Genomic DNA, 23,518 nt, shown 5'->3' on the forward strand with positions numbered 1-23,518 from the left:
GAAAAATGTTAAAGTAAAAAAGTCAAAATAAAAACGCAAACATTTTGATTGACCCGAAAAGAGGGGAGGGGGAGTTTTTTCGATTCACTAACATTTTCTAGATTGTGACTTTTCGTCTTGATTCGGGAAGGTAAACATTTTCAAATATTTACAAGACAGGAAAACCATTTCCTGCCCAGCTCTAGGTACCAGCCATGGGTGCACTGCTGCCGAGCTAATTTCTCCGTCATCCATCACTCTCTCTCCCATGCTTCACCCACACAAAGCCAGGAAACTTAGGCATTCTGTGAGTGGAGAAGATTCCACTCCGAATTAGTAAAACATTGCAAAATGTTTCTTTATTCTTTATCGTGTCTTGCGATTCATGCTAGATGAAGCTTGGCATTGATTTCCGTCGCTTACACCAATCCCAAGCTCTTGTAGTATCTTTGCAGAATAAATGAATGGAAATTCCGAATTATATGTCACATGTATGTTACAAAGTACATCTTTCCAAAGAATTTCTATGAAATCTGCTGTTTTTCTGAAATGTGCATTGTTCAAATGGCAAACGGACAAAATATATGTGGTTAATGGGGGAGGGAGTGGGAAGCTCTTATATATATTTGAGTCTGGATGGAACTTACTCTACAATTTTTAGAAATGAAAATATCCATGTAGGGACCTAAAGGAATCCTGTGGGCTGATGGTGCAGTTTGCATTGAATGCCTGTATTCGTGTCTTTATGGCATTTGGAAGATATTTTACCGTGGTTTAAATGCTTATTACAGCTGCACTACTTTGATTACGTCTGCAGTCCCCATTGTTTTTTGATGAATTACTGAGACTTCATATTTTGTGAATTGTCTCGTTTCTTGATTATAGTATAAAATGTGGTTACTTCGTTAACGGATCTAATCTCTCTTGCCTATTTTACATCACAATGGCTGCTATTTCTGATCTCTGTGAAATCATTTATTATATATAACTCATAAGTCTTATTCCTAGACTGCTGGTGTATCAGCTGGTAGCTGAATCTCATGATTGTACAAATGTTTGCTGTAGGGTAAACCAACTAACATTTTTGACACAAGTCTGTGCCCATATAGATAATTTGGACATAATTGAATGGATTGATCAAGACTGTGCTAAAAGTAAAAAATTCTCTCATCCATGAAATGAAAGAAAATGGATGTTTTAAAGGCAGCCATCGTCAAATAGGGGCACAGGGAAATGAACTGTGTTATGCAGTGACTTAAAGGTTTTGCGTTTCACCTCTGAATTCAGGAGTTCAGATTTGACTTGAGTTGCAAGTAAAACTAATTTGTGATCTTAGTCTAGTCTGTTATAGATTTGTCCTTCAGAAATCTCCATGCCATTTGGAACAAAGTGGCAATATTTGCTTGCAAGAACTAGAACAAGAATAGCTAAAGTGCTCAACTTGGGAGGTGGCAAAGCAGTATGAGGAAGCTTGCAAAATCCATGATCCTGAGAGGTGCTGAGCCCCTGTAATTCCCAGTGACTTGACTTGGAGCTAGGTGCTCAAGCCCTTTTCCCATCAGACGCATAATGTCTGCCTGTCTCTCATTTAGTTATTGTAAGAACAGAAACTAACTAAATTCAGGCCAAAACCTTAAAGAAAACATACAAAAATCTTTTTTAAAAAAGGCCTCACAGGCAAGTGATTGTACTGTTAGTCTTTAAAGTGGCATGGTTTGCCACAGACGAGGAGGGGGGAAATGGAAAACAGAGGTAGGGCATGACTGAAGCTTTCATTTTAGTACTGTAACTTTTTTTTTATAAACCTACCATAAATTCAATCCTGCATTAAAAAGCAATCAAAGTTGTTTCTCTCCCTCACTCTGATTGTCTCTGTGTATGAGTTGAGAGATGCATTGTACCTTTCCAGCTTCTCAAACTGCCTGTGCCTATTTTTATTTGTCAAGCTGGGGCTAGGCTGGCCCCATTCCAGATGTGTCTCACAAGATTTGGTGCTGATGAGCTATTTATAGAACTGTGGTTCCATTGTCATGACAACCGTGCTAGAGGCCAAGGCGGCTGGGAGCTATTTCTGGACTTGTGCTGTAATGTAAAACTGATTGGGAAAGTTAGTGCATCCTCTAAGCCAGACTAACTTTAGACAGGCAGAGAGAAAAAAGACGTCCACAATTTCTTTAAATACACTTTCCTTTTCTCCTACTTTTTCCCAATTTGTTCTTTTCTTGGCAGTTTTTGAAAAGCATGCATTTTCTACTTTGTATTGCCTGTAGTGAAACAAAATGCATTTTAGGTCCTGTGGCCTCTTGTGGGTTACGCTTTTAATTATGCAGTTTAGGAAGCAATACACGTAACCAAGCTGCATTTTTGTTTTTAGGGAAGGATTTGTTGTTTTTTTTGTGGCAACACAAAAGTAATGGTTTAGTTTACAATAGTTGTAGTTTTGTAATTCTTCATATCCAGTAGTTTTAATATTAAATTTTTCATGTGTGCTTTGTGCTCTCCACACCATATAAGGAACTGTAACCTTGATTACCGCAAGATGATTCCAAATATATGGAGTCATACTTTTCAGCTTTCTCATTATTTGCTTCAAAATTAGACCAGTGGTGCCCCTCCGCCTCCAAGTGGCTGGAATGCTCCGAGGTTATTCTGAAATTAAAGCTGATTCTTCTCTCAAAACCACTTTTATGTAATATACACTCACTCACTCACTCTAATATTATATATAAATAAATAAATTCTAAAGTTTGGATACTTAAAAGTGTTCTGACCTGTGCATGATTCTGGAAAATGTACATTTAAATGAGGATCATCCTAATAAATAATTGACTCCAAACTGGAAATATAAAGAAATATATTTCTTGCTTAGTGGGGCTATTTTTACTGAATAGTTGTGTCTTTTGGTTTATTCAGCTTCATTACTTGCACTGTTGTAGGAAAGCTGCTTTCCATTATAAATCTCTGTTTTAAGCATGCCCTAATGGGTCTGAGGACTTGGATGTAAAATCTCATCCCAGTAACACTTCTTTTTTTTTTTTTTTTAACTGCAATTCTCATCTCATGATTATACAAGTACAAGATTCGTTAGATGCTTTCTTGGGTGCCTCTGATTTGAAAGCAATTCTGTTTGTGTTGTTAAATACAGTTTTACAAGTATTTTAATAGGCCCATAAAACTAAGATTTTGGTGGGATTCTTCACCCTTCATTCTAAGTTTTCTAAATATTACTGTTTAAAAATCTTCCATGTAATATATAAGATCTGTAAGAATTTTAACGTCTGCATGACCCATATTAATCCGAAAAATTCCATTTTTGTGAACATTTGAAATTTTTCACTTTAAACAGCCTATGTATTTTTTTTTAAGCTAGTGTTAGTATTTCCTCTTTGGATCTTTTACTAAATGTTGAGGAAATATCATGTATCATAACTGCATGACAGGTTTGTATTTATATACTATGCATGATTGCAGAGACACCATAAAGATTAGCAGATCTAACACTATGCCAGCAGCTTCGTTTTTGTTTGCCTCCATATCCCAACAATCCTCTACTGTGCCTGCCTTCTCTGTTTCTCTTAGTAGAAATATGCAGGAAACCTCTTCCACCAATTTCAAGAATAGGATTCTTGTATTTTTCAATATCCTGCTTGCTCCCAAGGGTAGAAAGGATAGGCAAAACGGAGGGACTGCCGACGTGTGCATGCTTGAGCCTGCAAATAAACCTGGTGCCCTGGATTTGTTGTCAGCATATTGACCTGAGTGAGAAGCTGGGGTTTTAGCAGTGTTTCAGTACTTGTTTTTCAGGGGTTGGGAAACTCTTCTGGATGTGTTTGGAGGAGGGTAAGGGAAAGGGGAGTCTACTTTTCAAGTTACAGTACATAAAATTTTGGACTTCTCAGCCTGAATGTCCCTTTAAGAAAAATATTATACAATTATACAGTAACTTGGAACTCTGTAGCTGCAGAATAGACAAAGGCTTTGAGGAAAGAATTTCAGTTCTCAGATATTTAGATCACTTTTGCTTTTTAAAAAGCTACACTTAAATAACAAAATTATGGTATAGAGACAAAAGGCAGAAAATTCAAAGTATGGTAAAAGGTGATCTGTCCTGGAGCAAGAAAGGCACATGTTACTTACAAATAATATTAATGTTGACCTTAATTTACAGTTTATTTTATCTCTCCTAAATGACACTAGAACCTAATTTGGCTGTGTTTGATGAGGCAAAACTGTCATTGATTTTGATGGGAGTTTGCATAGGTAATGTCTGCAGGATCAGGCCCTTCATTGGTAAAATCAGTAAACAACTAATGGTTTCATTTTCAGAAACAGAAACTGAACTGTGACTGCTCCCTCGGAGGTGCCCCTAACCACGACAAATCGGACTGTGATTAGTTCAGAATAATAATTTAGTAATAAAAGCACAAGACTGAGAGGAGATCTGGAATCTGTTCTTGCTGGCTTGATGTATGACCTTGGGCAGCTCTTTTTCCCTTTCAGTATCTTGATTTCCCCATCTTTAAAACAGGGTGACTAATATTTACCTTGGGGTGGGGAGGCAGGCATTGTGAACCTGATTTGGTATCTGTAAAGTTCTTTGAGTCTCTCAGATGGAAGGAGCTTTACAACTCCGAAGTGCTAATACTACTAAGAAACAAGTTTCAAATAAATGTTTTTGTTTAAAATTGAGACTGAAATATTTTGAAATATGTCATGTGCAGTGGTAACTTGTGGGGGTGTTAATGTGTCAGAGAAGGAGGTCTAGGAAGAAGTCAGTGTTGGTTTCATTTTGCTTGTAAACTCAGGTGATGGTTTTATAAAAAATAGTATCCGATAGGAATAAAACTTGTCTCTCTGAAAATAGATGTGTGATCTGTTGAAGGAGACCTTTGCTATATTCTCCTTGATTAGAACAAAAGCCTCTTTTAGACTGAGATTTAGAATTTTTGCTTGTCTGTCAACCACTTCATCAGATTGCAAAGACTAAAATTTCAAGTTACTGTTTACTGAAAAGTTTGGCAAGTTTTTCTGTTTCTTCAGTAGGGGAAATCTTCAAGGAGACAGACGCACTTTGATTATTGTCCAGCTCTTCCAAAAAGTGTGGCATTTGGTGGTTGCATGGGATGGGTTTTTTTTTTATCAATTATAAATCTTTCTGATGGGGAAAATAAGGGGAACTTCCCTCATTGGGACTGGGGCCTCGGCAATGTTATGCTAATAGCTCTCGATCTTCATTTGCTAATCTAGACCCCCAAATGTGAACACACAGTAGTAGCAGAAAAGATTTCTGAACAGATAATTCTTAAACTCCAGAACTGCTGAAGAGAGAATGGAAATAAGTAGGTCCTTTTATCTGGAAACCTTATCTTGCTTGGGGAATGGCAGGTTTATTAAAATTTGGAACAGTCTTCGGAGTGAATGATTCAGTTACTTACTGTGTCCCCCCCACGCTATGGCAAGAAGGACAAAAAAGGAACCTTTGTGCCAGCTTTCTGTCTGAGTTTTGTTTAATAAATACAGTGCCTAAAAAGTGTAAGGGAATTTGCTGGTTCACAATGACTTATATCTCCTACATTTTGTGTGTCCTTTCCCTTCCCTTAGGTGAGTAGGTCTGAGGAAAAATCCGGGGTTTGTTTCAGATCATTTTCGTTTACCTTTAAGTTTTAATACAATGAATTTTAATATCCAAGACAGAAGCCTGATTCTGTACTAGGGCCCTGATCCTGCTTCTGTTGAAGTCGGTTGGTTTGTTTTGCTAGCTGTAAATTAACTAAAATTATTTAACACCTCCCACCCTGCTTCTTAGCACTTTTTTTAATAGTGTAGATAAAGGTCACCCGTGCGAAGAGATAATATTTTGCAAAGCAGTGACCCAGTCCCGCAACTTGGTCCAAGGCAGGTTCGGGCCCCCAGTGAGAAGTGGGAATGACTGCTGACTGAATGGCAGGGTTGCTTTCTGGAAAATAACTTCCTCCTCTAGTCTCAACAAAAGCAGCGTGGAAAAAGGCAGTGTAGTTTTGAGCGTTGTTTTTTGTGTCAGTGTTTTTGTAGTTTGAAGCTGAAATTGTTATTGATACAAGATCTAGCTTGATGGATTTTTGGCTCCTTTGTTTTTGAATCACAGCAACGGTTTTGCTGTTTATTTCATCACAGCTACCTTTCTCTGTCCCTCTAAACATCCCAGAGTCCATAACAAATTTCTTCCCAACTTCTCTTCCACAGCAGATTGTGTTCTCCAGTAAATTGGAAGGTGTGTGTCATCCCTACATTTTCTGTCTCCAGCCTGAAGTCCCATAGATGAAATCTGTTTACATACATTTTCAGAGCTAAATTCTCTGCTGACATAAATGGGCACATCTCCTCTGGAGTCAGTGGAATTGTACCTGTCTACCCTAGTAGTGAATGTAGTGAACACAGACTGGCACTGAAATGTCCTCACCCAAAACTTCACATTTTGGACAGATCATGAAAGGAACTTCAGAAAGAAAAATAGTGATTATGATAAATTTGTATGTATTTTTAATTACTCATTGATTTCGCATGTTAAAATGAAACCAAGTTGTAAGTGTTTCACTCCCACTGGGTATAATCTCTTTTACTGGATAAATTGCATACTCAAAAAGAAATCAGTCTTGATTTGTAGTAACTGGGTATTCCCCGGGTCTTGTACTGTGAGCTTTTTTGAGCTCTCTTCACTCCCTCCTCCTCTCCCCCCCGCCCCCCCAAAAAACCACCCTCACTTTAGTTACAACAGGAGAGGTGATAGCTTTTCCACTACCGTTTTGGCGTTCTTTTTGTCTTATTGCAAATATCACTTTAATTTTGCAGATAGGCAGCCTCAGTCAGTTCAAGGGGTGTCCCTACACATATGTATCATACATCTATTAATCAGTATGATTTTCTTGTGCGTGTTTTGGGAATTAAGGTCTCCAAAACACTTTTTATGAAGTGGAATATGCACAGAAAGGAGAGCTCTGTATTTAACACTTACATTGCTCTCTTCCTCCAAAAATGCTGCTGGAAGGATGATTGTAGGGTTTTTGGTAACTGTCACACAATTACATGCTTTCCTCTAAAGTAGTATTGTTTTGAATATCAAACTTTATTGAATGTTGGAACTTGTTTTTGGGGAAGAAGAAATGTTTATTACATTCAAACTTATTTTACCTGGCATGGATGTAGCCGTTGGAATTCATCTCCCGTACATTACTGCTTCTCCTATGTGGCTGGTGTTTTTCAAGGAAATCATAGGTCTAAAAATAGTCTGCATAAACAACAGTAAGAGGTTTGTACTTTCAGTTCCAGGTTTTAGAAATCTCTCGTTGTTTTCTAATTGTCAGAGTTTCCAAAACCCATTGCGTTCTTATGAAAGTAATAAAGAGTTTGTGGAAGCCTACTATAAAATGTTACACTTAGGTGTATATTGTGTGGAAAGACTGGGATGTTTCAAAGTCGCATAGGTGATTAATATAACAACGTTCATAACATAGCAAGAATTCCTGCATCAAATATCCTCCTGCTTTGAAATATACATTGTCACCACATGTTCCTGAGACTGCAGTTTTAAAAGCAGAATGCCTTTATTACCTGTTGAACCGTTTGACTCGTCTGAATCCATAGACAGTCTTACCCTGAATACCCTGATTTTTCATTTTTTTGAAATGCTGTTTGTTTTTTATTTTAAACATCACATATTATTTGATTAATAGCCTGGAAGATTTGAGGACAAATCCAGTATGAGCAGTGGCAATACAAGTTTCCCTCTACTGCTCTGTTTTCTTGCCTCTAGCTCTATCTCCGTCTTCAGCTGTATCGCTGCAAAAATATTGTCAATAGGAGCTGATTTTTAGGTGTAAATTTTTTTTAATAATGCTACTACCGCTTCTTAAGATATAGCCCAGTGTTTTTAAACGTGCAAATCTGGAAATGTATAAAAGTCTGATATGGGTAAGTAGTGACCTAAATTCATTGCTGGTGATTCTTCACTGGCCTGTGGAAGCAATTGATCATTTTAGTCCATTTCCCAGTGTACAATGTCTACTTCACAAGCCAGTGTTAGAGTTGGTGCTAATTGGCCCTATGTGTAGTCTTAGCAGAGTGACCAATGATTAAATATGCATGGAGACTGAGATGCTTTCTTGAGCCTAGAGAGGGTCAACCAGGTGAAGGTTGAAATGCATTGTTCAAAGAGTGTAGGAACAGGAGGGGAAAACTTGTATTTCGACTGCTTGTGCTATTCCTGTTCTATGGACAGAGGAATTCGGTCAGAAGGAATTTCAGTGTGGCATCTTTCAAAAACACGGTGCTTCTAGATTGTAGTAAATTACCAAAAAAACTAACTGCAGCGGTATTTTCAGGCCTCTTGGTAATATTAATATGGAGGCTGTCTAAGTGCTGTGTCGCTTGAATACCTACGTGATATGGCATGTGTGATATGGAGAAGTTTGTAGCATAAAATCTGGATGTTGCTGTAGGCACAGATATTGAGTATCTATGAAAGGAGAGCTGAGAGGGAAGAATTTTCATATAGTTGAGCTGCATTGGTGTCAATATACACTAGAGCCTGTTCTCTGCATCCGTTGTTTATCTCTGTGCTAGTGGGGATATAAAGCATATATATTAAGGCATTTTCTTGATAAATGTGTGAGCATTTTGCAACTGCTGTGAAACAAGTAATTAATAAAGCAGCATCCTGGGATTTTTGCTTCCAGTTAAAATGAAAGGAAATCAGGAGGGAATGATTACTGCTAAAGGCATTTTAAAGACCACGTTAGCCTTGCTATCTTCTTTAGTTGTATTAATCAATTTGAGTAATACAAATCTCATTACGGCTAATTAATCTGCCATTGCCTACTCTGGTAAGTAAACTAAAAGAACTTCTGCAAACAATCAAAGGACAGATCAGTCCTACCTTACTCTTAACTTAATTAGCAACATAATTGGTGCAGGGATTTCACCCATTCTTTTGAAATATAGTAGTAAAGTTTGATTTAAAAACAGTGTTCGTGTCTTACTTTTGTAATAACTAAATGCAACGAAAGAAATATTTTGCCTAATGTTCTAATGTTGGGGATAGCAGAGAATGATAGCACAAGTTATATTAATGTTTAGATATTGATATTTGTCCACACGGTTTGAAAAAATAAAACTACATGTGTGTTTCTTAACAATTAAACTGTTTTAGTGAAAATTGTAATGAGATTATCAGAACAGTTGATTAAATTTGTGTTCCTGGCCCTCTGCTGGATAGTGGTAGCCAATGCAATTCTTTTTATATTGCTGTTGCAGACATAGTGCCATACGTAAATAATTTACATCACTTCAGCATTTTGTAAATATGAAATGTAAGACACCCGGGGGAGGGGGGGCCTAAACACCTGATAGTCTATCTTTTAGGTGAAGCCTACTCAAAAGTTGTAATTAAACTTTAGATACAGATCACAAATTTATTTGACAATGAAAAATGACATTTTAATTTTTCTTTCAGTTTTCTAGACAAGATTGACATAGTCAAACAAAATGAATATACACCATCTGACCAGGTGAGTAAAATTGTATTAAGAACTTCTATAACACAACCACTATTTCCCATTGCCAAGAATAACTAAGCTTTGAATTTCACAATATATATTTTAGCTTCCTTTTGTCGAATTGGCAGCTGCAGTCTCCATTGTAGATGCCAACCTCTGTTGTATGATGTTTAACATTGCAATGAAAATAAAGTTTACATTTATATGCTTTGATCTCAGCTCAAGTGTATCAGGAGCAAGGAACTAGGACGAGAAAAACTGCCCAGGTTAAAGTAAAGGTCAAACTTCTGCAGTAGTAAAAGCCACCCCTTGTAACCATTGGAATTAGAGCTTCATAAAGTCAGCCCCCCCAGCTGAATAACTGCCATAGATATTCCTTCTTAACTTAAATTTGGTTTACGCTTTCTCAGTCCTCCTGGCTACCACTGCAAATTAGCTCTCTACATAATGCAGGGGCCACATTGCTGACAATTAAAGATAGCTTTCCAGCCCTTTTCATACATGTTACCTGTAAAATCAGAGGACTGCCTTTTGTTAAACCAAATGGCAGAATAGCCTACCAGTCAATAGTTTATCCGTTTAAAACAGCATTCTCAGCAGGACGGTATTGTTGTAGTGAAAATGTAGTCTGACCCAGTGTTTTGTAATTAAGGCAAATGTCAGTAGCACTGGCAAAACTTCCTTTGCAAATGACACCCAATTTCTGGCTTGGATCAGTGCATCCAGAGCTAGCAGAAGCTAAACTCCAGGCATGTTGTGCCCAATCAAAGTGAAGTTTTTATAATATGCCCACTTGCATGCAGAATCACGTCATTATTTACCCAAAAAAAAGTGTGCTTAAAGTACAGCTAGCATGTCAGTTTCTAAGATTTAAATTAACATTATGGTAGAGTATGCAAATGTAAAACTAATTGGGCTAGGGAAACCTAACTATAACAAACTATGGACCAGTTACTACTCTATAATGCATAGGAGCCTGGATGAAGCCAAGTAGTCAGCAGTTGTCAGTTTTTTGGTACATAGCTGAACTGTACTTTAACTATATAAGCAAAATGTGTGGCAGTCCTTGATTTTATTCATTAACATGCTGTTCAACAACAACATCCGTTTTAAAACACTCGAGTCCATAACCAAGCCTTGATCCTGCAATTGGATCCACACAAGTGAGCTCTTGTGCCCCTGTCCACAGGTCAAACAACTTAATGAATGTTAAAGGTCAGGCTGCTATGGATAGATTAGAATCAACACCCTCCCCTTCAAAATGAATCCCATTCCAGTGGACCAGAGATCTGTAGTAGGACATGTTTTGTTAGGGTTTGGTAGAACTTTCTATTACTGTGGCTTCCCTAACAGTACTTGATGCTTCCAAACATTTCCCTACATCAAAATATCCTTTGATTATTTCTTTAGAATCTGTTGCAATCCCTTTAACTCATATTGAACAAAATAAGGTTCTTTATGTGAACTGGCCAACTCCTCATAAATTAAGGACACAATCCTGTGACTGGATCCATGAAGGCAGACTTCCTGTACCTGTGTAGAGCTCCAGTGGACTCCATATGGGCCATAGGGGTCTGCCATTGTAGATCTTAAGGCAGTATCAGGGTTCAAGAAGTAAAAAAGTCAGTCTTTAATTACCACAAAAAGAAAAAAGAGCATTCTGACAGATTGCTTCCTCTTCAGGTGCAGACCCTTCTCTTTAGGAGAGAACCGCTTCTCAAGTTACCAGATTGAATGGTCATAAAATAAGTGTAGTCATTTTTGATTTGTAAGTTTTCCAATAGTTGATGATGATCTGAAATTTAATTAATGCTCAGTTTATCTAACCCCTGTTTTCAGAAAGGCTTAGAAGTGCAGACCAACTTTTACCCACTTACATCTCTGATTTTCTTTGTCCCTTCTAAAATCACCCTTTCGTCTAATTTCCTCTAGTAGTCTCCAGTCCCTTCATGGTTCTAATAGTCTTTCCAGAGTTACGGGAAAAGAGCTTTGTATAGAGGCAGCTTTGTCAGTGTGCTTTATTTTTAAGACAAAGTGGGGATAATATCTTTTATCAGACCAGTTGTGTTTATGAAAAAGACAAGATCTGAAGAGCTCTATGTAGCTCGAAAGCTTGACTCTTTTGCCAACAGAAGTTGGTCCAGTAAAAGATATGACCTCACCCACCTTGTCTCTCTAATATCCTGGGATCACAGATTACCTGAAAAGCTTCTTTTTGAATTGCAAAGAGATTAGCCTGCAGATATTAAATCATAAATTTAATGTTTCAGTTTTATATTGGAGGCTAGTGATGGCAGGAGCTTTGTGTGTAATTATTAATTATGTGCTTGTTTGGGACCATTGACTTCGGTGGAGCTTCATAGATGTGCAGGAGAATGCCCATGTAGAGTAGTGCTTGTCTTCAGACATTTTGAAGATGGCCACTTGTGTTTTTAAACTTGCACAGATTCTAGATCCTGACAGCTTCTAGTTTTTTCATATTTAACTTTTTAATTATCAGAGAATTTTATTTAAAAATTATCATTCCTAACAAGTGGATCTAGTTAGAATATATGCATGTTGAAATAGTCTAATATAAGTGTTCAAGAAAACTAGCAAGTTTGCAACAATTTGCTGTTAAATAAGTGTCTGTAAAATGCAGCCATTTTGTTTAACGATTTAACAGTATTGTCTAACCTTTGGATTTCGTATAGTGGTGTGACTCTTTAAGCTTAAACAGTGACTAACTTATGATTGTTTTAATATAATATCAGTGCAATAAGGGAGTGGCTTTTAATGCACTCATAAATTCTTTAATATTCTACGCCATTCTTGTGGTCTTATCTGTATGGTCCATTTGTAACAGTGCCCAGTACAGTCCCAGTAATACCAAGATTAGTAACCATGGTAGTTTAAGTCCTGGATTTCAAAAATCTTCAGTCAGATTCAAAATTATGTCTCCTGATAGAACATGAACTTTCAAGATTTAATTTATTTGAAGCCTATCTATATTTATTTGGTTCTATGTTAATTATCCTTTAGGCCGGTGGTTCTCAAACTTTTTTTTTCACAGACCACTTGAAAATTGTTCAGGGTCTTGGCGGACCACTTAATGATCTTTCCAAATGTTGTTTGTATTGTTAACTAAATATTATAAAGCGGTTTGGATAAAAATGCGATATAAAAAACCCTAAATAATAATTAACGTGTTTTTGTTCTACAAATAAAAGCACACAACTCCTATTTTAATATCAGTAGTCTCTCCCCTGCTCTGGAAGCCCATGTGCACACTTTAGAAGGAACTATCCGTGGACCACCTGAATGGAGTGGTCTGCAGACCACAGTTTGAGAACCTCTGCTTTAGGCTGTCTACATGTTTGCCAATCCATGCAAAACACCTCTGGTGGCTTTTGCTCTTTATGTACGCCAGTATCACAACTTTCCTACTTAATGGCTATCTCACTTGTTGGCAGCTCTGGGGATCTGATTGTTTTGCGTGTCTACAGGAAAACCCTAATATGATCACATTTTTAAAAATCTATTTCACATAACATTCCATCATTTGAGTTCCTAGTTCTTACCAATAATAATGTGAGCCCCATGCCTTTCCCCAGGAGCCAGGTATTGGGAAGAAGGGGAGAAATCTTCCATAAAGTGCCACTTCATTAAGGTTATTGCAGCCCAGTGTGTGGAAGAGCCTCGTAACCCTCCTCTTGCAAGACTGGGATTGGGAGAGAATCCAGGCTGCAGTCTGTTTAGGGCTTGGGAATAGGCCCGGAAGTGTGGGCAAGTTCAGTACCCCCACCCCTCTGCCAAAAGCATTTCTAGGAAATGTAGTGGCAGGGGATGCTGGGGTATCTAGGCCTCCCTAGCATGACACACTGGGAAGGGAAGCAGAAAATAAGCACATTTTCTCTGATAACAGGAGAGACAGCGGATGGAGGCAGGAGCTGGAATTGTCTCCCAGTGATTGGGAGAGCTCTACCTGCTTACATCTCCTTTAACCCTCGAGTCTCTGGGGAGAATCGGGAACCTAGGGAGGAAGAAGCCTTTTGTGTTTGCTTTGAGCTTCAATACTAGACTTGACAGTTTGGTTTTAATCACTGCTCCCCTAGGGCAAGTCTGGGTTCTCTGGAGAAAGAAACCCTATGGGAAGAGCCTTGTTTGATTTAAAAGGAACTCCAGTGGGAGACAGGGGGTAGCCTTTGGGGAATGTCAGCCCGATACATTCCTGAACGTATAAAGCCATAATCATTTTAGTTATTTGATAGATTGTTGCTCCTTTTTTTAACACAAATGTGATGTTTGGGATGACTATTGCTGTGTGGCATCTGTTGTCCCTAACTGTGCTTCACCAAGCTACAGGATAAGCAAATAGCAGAGTGTGCTCAGTTATCTGTTTTGAAAAGCTTAACGTTTTATTATCCCTATATCAGCATGTTAAGCATCTACTTTTCTCAAAGTGAGCCTGTTCCATGTAGTGTCTCAGTCTTAATCCCTCACTATAGGGTATGTTGCTGTCTCGTGTGGGGAAACAGAAATGTAGGTTCTTTTGCACTGCTGTGTTACGAAGCCATCCACTATTCACCTGACAATTTTGTTGTCTTATGGGCAGAAGTTTATAGTCTGATTTTTAAAGGTGGTGCTGAGCATTCACTGCCCCTCTGTAAATCAGTGGAAGTTGTGGCTCATCACCTGAATGTCAGACCTTCAGTGGACTCTTACAAGATTTAGTAGATCTGAAGGCCACATCCTCAGAGGTGCTCAGCACCTGCATTTCCCATTTTGGTTCTCAGGATTTGACACTCGGATCCCGATTGTGCAAATGCTTGTTAAGCATGTGTACAAATTTTTAGGGCGGGGGCCTTCACCCAACTTCACATACCTTTCCTTTCTCCGCAGCACTGAGTACAAGAGCAGCACTCTCAGCAATTTATTATATTTTCTTTTCAAATTTGGAGGTTTGAAGAATAATCAAATCACTGCTTTGAATAAAATGACTTTTTCCTCTTGTTCTCTAGGACCTGCTGAGATGCAGAGTTTTGACATCAGGAATTTTTGAAACCAAGTTTCAGGTGGACAAAGTAAACTTTCAGTAAGTATCCTCCTTCATTATTGCTAAATTTAACACGTAACGGAAAACAAGTATTTTTCAGATACTTCTGTCTAGGAGCTTTACATTTTAAGGTTTAAAAACACCATGGGAATTGGCTGACATCTTTCTGCTTTTAATGCCAAAGAACTGGTGGTTTTTTCCCACACATTTTGATAAAGCTTTTTGATAACTTGATTCTCCTTTACTCTATCTTTCTATAAGCCTGAAAATAACTTTCCTCCTGATTCTGCTTTTTTCTAAATGGCAAACATCTTTTCTTCTGTTTTAATGCAGCTGACATTAAAATGGATACTGTTTTGTTTACAACAAATGTGTATATATAGCACTTTAGCCTTCCAAAATACCTGTTTTGTGCATTTGTATCATCTTCTCTGATTATGCAAAGCCAGGAGAGGAAGCAGAAAGTGCACTTTTGTGGATAATATTAAAATAATGGGGCCATGTCTGGTTATTTGATTTAATTGCTCAGCAGTAAAGTTAAGAGAAGATATGTACACATACATGTTTAAAAGAAGGGGTATACAAAAACCACTTTATTGGACAAATTCTACCCTCTTGTAAGGATCTGCAGCTCTCGTTGTTCTCAGTGGAAACTGCATACAATTTGCCCCACAGAGCACAGTTTTTGAAAGTAGTCACTTAGGCCCCAATCTGTGCAGGTGGGCCACTGCATCTGAGTGGAGCTCTCCTGACTTTAGTGGCACTTGGTGTAGGCTATGGGGCCTACCTATACGTATCTCACTTTTAAGATTGGGACCTAAAATTGTACTCTGGGATCTTGTATTTGCTTCAGTACTAAGAGTATGTCTACACTGCAATGAAACGCCCGTGGCTGGCCTGTATCTGTTGACTGGGGCTCAGGCTGCGGGGCCATAAAATTGCAGTGTAGATGTTTGGGCTTAAAATGGAGCCCGGGCTCTGGGACCCTGACCCTCACCAGGTTTCAGAGCCTGGACTCCAACCCAAGCCCAAATATCTACACCGCTATTCTTAGCTCCACAGCTCAAGCCCTCGCAAGCCCAAGTCAGCTGACCCAGGCTCTGAGACTGACTGCCACAGGTCTTTTTGTGCTGTGTAGACATACCCACCGATAACACTGTCTGAGCTGTTACCTAGATTCTTTTTCCCGAATCTCTTCATGTTATGACCTAATCTCTCATTTGAACTTGGAAGTTGGTCTGTACTCTGCTTGCCTTTTTAATTCTGTTTTGGTTTCCTATAGTTTTTTTCCTCTCCTTCCTGTTGCCTTTCATATTGTCTCTTGGAGAGTGTCTGTCAACCAGTTTTATCTAAATATAAAAGAACAGAGAGAAACTTTTCTTTGAACTGCTTCTGTGCCTCCTTTTCTTCCAGGTCTGTCGTGTTCCATGCATAATAAAAGTTTAAAATCAGTGTACTGACAAAGATGTCCAAAATCTATGTGTGTATCAGAGGAACAGAACACTTTCCTCCCTTTTCCAGTTTATAAGGAGCTAGTGCTTAATGGTTGTTTGATGGCCCTGACCCAAAAATACTGACTCTGATATTGTTGAACCTAGATCTACAGTATCTGTGTGAGGAAACCTCTCATTGTAGTAGTTTTATTAAATGTCTCTTTGATCAGTGAGGACAAATAAGAACCCTGTGATATGCTTCAGCAATTCTAGCTTTTCTTGTCTTTTTAGTGCAGATGTGGGAATGGGCTTGTCTACATGAAATCTTGGTGGGCGGCAAGCCAGGGTATGAATGTATAGCGCACTAAGTCACTGGGTGATCCTGCTACCACGTATTAAAAGTTCGATAGTGTGCTGTGACATACTGCTATTTCAAACAGAACTGTAAAACTTTTAGTGCGCAATAGCAGGGTCCATCCACACGGACAGTTAATGTGCAGTTGTCTTGTTTGCCGTAGATTTACACCCCAGCTTGCCGCACTCTAACTTTTCATGTAGACAAGCCCTAAAAGTACTACATTACGTTTTGGGGTGAAAGCCTCTTTGCACTGGCGAATAAGCTGTTACTCCTACCTGCAGATTCTGCCAGTCCTTTGTCTCATTAGGTTCTAAAAAATGGGAGTCCTGGGGTTGTTTACATGCTCTAGTCACATACAGCATTTACAATTACTTTAAATACTGTATGTCAGAGTCAGGAGAGCAGCGGTGTTTTTGTACAGTACGTGACTAAGAGTTTTTCCTCTTTAGCATGTTTGATGTTGGAGGGCAGCGAGATGAACGCCGAAAATGGATCCAATGTTTCAATGGTAAGATTTGGAATTGATTTTTTTATCAAATTTAAAAAATAAAAGTTCATTGCAATATTTTAATGTAAATAACAATACGTGAGATTTAACTCCTGTCCTCTTTAGTTGTCTGGAATCATAAGGTGTCTCTTTGAACAGACAGATTGGCTGGAATTTGTATCATCGTGTAATCTACTGTAACTGTTTTGAATGTCTTGAGTGCTTGAGTGAAAATTTAGGTGGGAAGGAAAGGAAGCTGGGTAAATTAAAATAGTTTGTCCAAACTTCCTGCTGCCCCAAACTTCCTGCTATCATTTAATAAGTTCTCCTTTTTGTGATTTGCCCATGACGTGACAGTTCATTTCCAAACTGTCTGTTCTGTCTTAACAAGTGAAGGGCTACATATGGCATAAATACGGGTGATCAAATTAAAATACCACATTATTGTGTGTAAGAGAAGCTATGTTGCTGACCTAGTAGGTGCCACTCTTCCAAGTTAATAGTGAACCATTGCCGCAGTCAGGTGCTAGGGAGCCCTTTGGAGGTTCTGTCTTTTGGATAAGTTGTAAAATTGAGGTCCGGAGTGGCACTGCTCATAAAGTTTTCCACTGAGTTTTGAAATTGTTGCACCTTAGGCACCCATGTATTTCTGTAGGACAGCTTTTAAAATAATGGTATAGAATGTGTTACGCCCTGTCTAAATTGACCAGGAAAACTCTAACCACCTTGCTGGGAAAAACTGTTGGTAAGCTCCTTTCTCTAGAATGCTAACATAGCAAAATGGCACTTAAAAGTCCTATGCACTTTTCACAAGAGCTGGACTGTTAACACTTTTTTTTTGTATCCTGGCCAAAATTCATTTTGAGTAATCTAGTCTTTCATAAACTCCCCCGGTAATTTAAATTGTCCATAGTTCTCTTTGTGTCCTGAACCTAATGTGTGTGAGTTTTGTACAGCTGCTGCATTCCACCCCAGAGGTGTCTGTATATCAGTTGTGTGTGAAGCATTTCTTTTGTGCACATAATTTTGTAAAGCTAGATCTAGTCAAAAATTTTCAGACTTAATTTTTTTAATGGGCAAAATGTAATTTCACACAATTCCTCTCCCCCTTGTTTAGACCAGTTCTAATGAGCTCATAGAAGAGGGAAGATGCTAAATGGAGAGAACATAGTTTACTTGCTTTTTATTCAGCTACAGTTGCTGCCGTAATTTCATCTGAGCAATGGGATATGCATGGGACTGCTGTGCAATGTTTCCTTTTGCCCTACTAATAAAAGATCCGTTCAGTTTTCACCTCTGCTCCTTCCTCTTCCTGTTGCCTTACGATCTGCTTCATCTCTCCTGCTGTTGATGTCTGAGGCAGATGAGCTTGGAAGTCAGTATGAGGGGTCTGGAGCAGCACAGCCACATAGAATCATAGAATCTCAGATTCTATGATTCTATGAATGTCTCCCTGGAAAGAGGCAGTGTTCCTCTGAGAGGTATAGTATGCAGTGGGAGGAATTAAGACTGCAACCATGAATTCACAGTGAATCTTTTGTTTCATCCTTCTCTTTTCTTTCCTTACCTTTTCTTCAGTCATCTTTCCTCTCATCTCTCCAAGGAATATCATTTTAGAAAAAGGTTTTGGGAAGGGGCCATACTAATGTGATTTCAGTGGTTGTGCTTTTTATTGCCATGGAAGCAAAAGTGCAGTTGCTCTGGAGTTCTCCCCAAAGGCATCTTTGCTTTCTCTGCTCCCTAGAGTTGATTTTTAGCTTTTTAGTTCCCTCTTTTTTTTTTTTCCATCTTTTCCTTTTAAAACTCACTTCCTTTTTCTCTGTACCTCACTTCATCTTTCTCAATCTTTTCTCCAGTCTGATCCTTCTTTCCTCTCTTTCTATAGTTTCTTTCTATTCTTTTCACTCCCCTTCACTATCCTGCATCCCTTTCAGTCCTCTGACTTCCCACTTGCCTCTGTTATGCTTTCTTCCCTACTGCCCCCTCTTTCTTATTTCTTACACCTAGAAAGCAGGAGGCAATAGTTTTAGGCCAGCCCCTCCCCACCTTAGTGAAGCTGGAAGCTTTAAAGTTTCATAGAACTCTGGGGTTCTTGAAGATTTTATCAGGATCTTGATGTTAACTACTGGGTGTTTCTTGATTTAGATGTGACTGCTATCATATTTGTGGTGGCCAGCAGTAGCTACAACATGGTTATACGAGAGGACAATCAGACCAATCGGCTTCAAGAAGCACTAAACCTCTTCAAGAGTATCTGGAACAACAGGTCCATGAATTGAAGTTTCATCATTAATTTCACATGCATTAGTAACACTGTGTTATATTGATAAAGTTAATCTTTGGTATAAAGTGCACCATTTCTATTTCTGACATGGCCCAGTCAATCATTATCTTTGATCGCCACTGTAAACCTGCTATATGGAATACTAACACACAGTATTAAAATCTAATGAAAAAAAATACACAGTATTGGGAAAATGGTAGTCATAATAGTGGAAAAAAATAAAATAAGCTTAAGAGAAACTGTGATAGTATAGAATATGAATATATTCTCTAAAGCAGTGGTTTTCAACCTTTTTTCATTTGCAGATCCCTAAAATATTTCAAATTGAAGTGTGAACCCCTTTGGAAATCTTAGACATAGTCTGTGGACCCTCAGAGGTCTGTGGACCACAGGTTGAAAACCACTTCTCTAAAGTGTAGTGCATTATGTTTTTTGTTATTGATGTTTAAGCTCAGCCATACATTCTAACAATATTTGGCTTCAATTTTCTTTAGGTGGCTACGGACCATTTCAGTAATTCTTTTCCTGAATAAACAGGATTTGCTAGCAGAGAAAGTTTTGGCAGGGAAATCTAAAATTGAAGACTACTTTCCAGAATTTGCTCGCTACACTACACCAGAGGATGGTAAGAACATTTTTCTCATCTTTTTAATAAACCTGTATCATCAAAGTACCACTTCCTTGGGCTATAGTATATGTTAATTGTGTATGTAACATTTATTGGAAGTTTCAGATAAACTTTAAAACAAGTAAATTTCCAAAGCTGAAAGAATGTTCAGTATCTTTCAGACAAATTGTAATTTAATGTTTCTTCAGTCCCATTAGAGGACATTATCTGTTGGACATACACATAGGCATCTCAACATTCGATCATTTTATTACGCACTTTGTTGCTAGACTCCACTGCAGTCTCAGTGCAGTGGTGGGGTGCAGGAGTGTCCCTTGAGGTGCAAGTTTCCATGGGAACACCCTTTCTGTGTGTGACAGCACTTTTTAATGATCCTTTTTTTTCTTTTCTTTTAAAAGAGACTCTCTAAGGAAGTTTCCATCTCATATTATGCGGTTACTTATAAAATAAATATACTTGTTACAGATTCATTCACTTTAATGACCATCAGCGTTCCTTTATCTGCAACCAGAGTAGTACAACTCGACCCAGTCAATGGCATTAGGGGTTATATGGTGTTGCAGGTTACCTGTAAGTTCCTTACAAAAGCTTGTATTTGCACTAATATTTCCTTAAATTCTGACACATTCCTGACATTATGGATACCATCATATTTTGTTGCTTTCCTGGAGTCTTATTGTTTTAGATACCATATTAGAGACTAGAACTATAATATTTTATGTTAAGAACATTGTTTAAATTGCAATTGAGCAGAAAACAAAGACTAGTTCATAAAGTTGATGGTCAGTGGGTAAGTTATGATTTTAAGAATCATTACTATGAAACTCCTACTTTAACAAATGCTTATTGTATTATTATTATTAACCAGCAACACCAGAGCCTGGTGAGGATCCCAGAGTTACAAGGGCCAAGTATTTTATTAGAGATGAGTTTCTTGTAAGTATTTTCTTTTTTCTATGTATGTTTTTCTATCATAAGCTTAACTGTGTTTTAATATTGCAGAACTGTTTGCCTATTCTTACAGTGGCTTATATTTAACCTGCGTGCTATGTAATACACCCAACTAGAGGTTTAAAAGGTGTTGGATTTTTTAGCTACTTTTCGTTTGTTTCACAAGATACACAGTTAAATGATTAGAATAATTGTTGAGAATCCATAATTCTCAAATGGGAGATAATGGGTGAATCCCTAACCCCACTGACATCCAGTAGCAAAACTCGCATTGACTTCAGTGGGAGCCAAGATTTCATCCACTCCGTCACTTCTAAAGGAAGTTGTGGTTCAAATCAGTCTATTATCTGCTGAATATTAATATTTCCCTGTATCGTTCCCATCATCTTATTAGCCAGCTGATTAGTTTTAGTAACAATTGTTTAAGTATTTGTACAATAAGTACCTGAATTAGGTGTCATTATTATTAGGGATACTGAGCATCGCAATAAAAATTGGGACTCATCTACACCAGAACCAAAAAAATACCGAGAGACTGTGTCTAGTTTGTAAAGAGGAGCTGAAGATTCACACACAGGCAAAATTCAGTGCTCTGGAGGGGGAAGTTCACTATGGGAGTTGTGTGGGCCAATTCCCTCCCCCACCTGCACATAATTTCCCCATTAATGTGAATCAGTGAAGTTATCTTATCTCTGTAGTTACATTTCAGTTCCCAAATACTCAGTTTTTGCACATGCAACCCTGTTCCTCTCAAGTTAAATCCTTGGGGTAAAAACCTGATCCCACAGAAGTCAGTGGGAGTTTTGTCACTGACTTCAGTGGGGTCCAGATTTCACCTTAGAACAGCAGTTCTCAAAGTGAGTTGCGACCCGTTTTAATGGGGTTGCCAGGGCTGACTTAGACTAGCTGCAGTCTGGGGCCGAAGTCTGGGCAGTGGAGCTCAGGTTACAGACCCCCTGCCTGGGGCTGAAGCCCTTGGGCTTCAGCTTTGGCTCCCACCCCCCAGGGGCTAGGGCAGGCTCAGGCTTCAGTCCCCCCTTCTGTGGTTGTGTAGTAACTTTTGTTGTCAGAAGGGAGTCGTGGCACAATGAAGTTTGAGAACCCCTGTCTTAGAACTTACATAATATCCTCACCAACGTTCAGCTGAGAGCATAATTTTTTCCAGACAATTTTATTTTGACACACAATTTCTCTGTACTATTCCTACAGAGAATCAGCACAGCAAGTGGAGATGGAAGACATTACTGCTATCCTCACTTCACCTGTGCAGTGGATACAGAAAACATCCGGAGGGTTTTCAATGACTGTCGGGACATTATTCAACGGATGCACCTTCGCCAATATGAGTTGTTGTGATGGAGAGCACTTTTTTTCTGTGTTTTGGACTCCTTATTCCTTATTAAAAAAAAAAAAAGAAAAACAAAAAAGAAACAAAAAAAACCCTTGCCCACATAGGGTGGAAGAGAACTGTTGCAGTCTCCCTCTGATTTGCACCCCTCAACTTTTTCTCCTTGCTGGACAATAGCAGCACTTCTAAGCTTGCTTGTGTCCCCCTCAGACAGTTTGAAATGGCACCTAAAACTTAAAGGCCATTTTCATGGGGGGTTCCCTAACACTGTTGTTAACAAAATAAATAAATAAATAAATTAAAAGCCCTGAATGTGGAGCACCTGAAAGGATTGGGGATAAAATTAAAAAAGTAAACAAACAAACAAAATGGGGAGAGAAAACCTTAGGTAATTTAGCACTGTTGTGGGCATAATCGTATAACCCATGATCTCAACTTTGTATCCATTCACTGCATCAGACAAAAGAAGGTGCCAAGTCACAGACCAAGTTTGAAGACAGACACTTGAGTTTGGTTCTCTGACTGTAATGTGGCTTTGAACGGAAATACTGACAATTCTACAACAGACCTAGACAGTGCAAAAACTAACCGCTACCTTTCAGAAGGGTATTTTTAAATCCAGTCTTGGTGGTCTTAAGATGACCATGGACGTTATGAATTGAACTGCGTATGGCCTGTGATTGCAGAAAGAGTTAACCACACACTGTTTTCCGTTTGTCCACTGATGATCCTGTCTGCTATAAAAATCATTATCTGGACTTTAGTCCTCACGGTCTTTCCCTTCTTTTTCTTCTCCCCGCCCTCATTTTTTTATTTTACTGCTGGATTATTATTCTTGTACAGACTGTAAAATGTATTATTTTGTACAACTTTATTGAAAAAATAACTTGTAGAAGATCTTTGTGCCTTGATTATGGCTGTACCTGTACAATGAGCTAAGATGTAAGTATGTTTGATTGCGCTGTACAGCTTTGTCAACCCTATCTGCAGCATTAGCTCAAGGTAGGGAAAATTTATCTGTAGTTTAGTTTTTCTGGTTTATAAAAGAAGGAAAAATACTGTTTAGTAAAAAACAAAAAACAAAAAAAAAAAAGTACAAATTGTGCAAACTTAACCACTTTAAAAGTGAGGTCTTCAACAAGTGACCAGATGTTGCAGCATCATGCTTTTTAATTTTTAGCTTTAATTCATTTAAATCTCTATCCAAATGCAAAACATGGCTTGTTTCTACATAAACCAAATTTTGCTACAAATTATAAATGTTAGTCTTTGGTCATTCATAGTCCTTTTCGCAAAAGTCAAAAACAGAACAAAACCAAACACATAGGCATCATGCAGGTCTGGTGACCATCTGTAGACTGGGCCAAATACCCCACCAAACTCCGCTATCCTGCGTGGGCATAATACTACAAGAATGATAAGGTGTACACCGCCCTTGGATTTGGCCACTGAATTCCAGTTTCAAATGACATTTTTATCTCTCTT

The 23,518-nt window shown here is 38.4% G+C and overlaps 1 protein-coding gene across 11 annotated transcripts in view; it reads left to right on the plus strand.

Moving 5' to 3' along the window:
- Window positions 1–23,293, plus strand: part of GNAS (GNAS complex locus) — a 246,184-nt gene extending 222,891 nt beyond the window's left edge. For all 11 annotated transcript variants that reach the window (XM_042858388.2, XM_065566102.1, XM_042858387.2 and 8 more), the window contains 7 exons: window positions 9,467–9,521; window positions 14,510–14,583; window positions 16,785–16,843; window positions 18,968–19,088; window positions 19,601–19,731; window positions 20,603–20,670; window positions 21,895–23,293. In XM_042858388.2, the coding sequence (XP_042714322.1) occupies window positions 9,467–9,521; window positions 14,510–14,583; window positions 16,785–16,843; window positions 18,968–19,088; window positions 19,601–19,731; window positions 20,603–20,670; window positions 21,895–22,041 (655 nt within the window). In that variant the 3' untranslated portion in view covers window positions 22,042–23,293. The remainder of the gene's footprint in view (window positions 1–9,466; window positions 9,522–14,509; window positions 14,584–16,784; window positions 16,844–18,967; window positions 19,089–19,600; window positions 19,732–20,602; window positions 20,671–21,894) is intronic.
- The last annotated feature ends 225 nt before the right edge of the window (window positions 23,294–23,518 follow it).

The sequence above is a fragment of the Chrysemys picta genome, chromosome 13 (assembly GCF_011386835.1).
Source record: "Chrysemys picta bellii isolate R12L10 chromosome 13, ASM1138683v2, whole genome shotgun sequence".
Lineage (NCBI taxonomy): Eukaryota > Metazoa > Chordata > Testudines > Emydidae > Chrysemys > Chrysemys picta.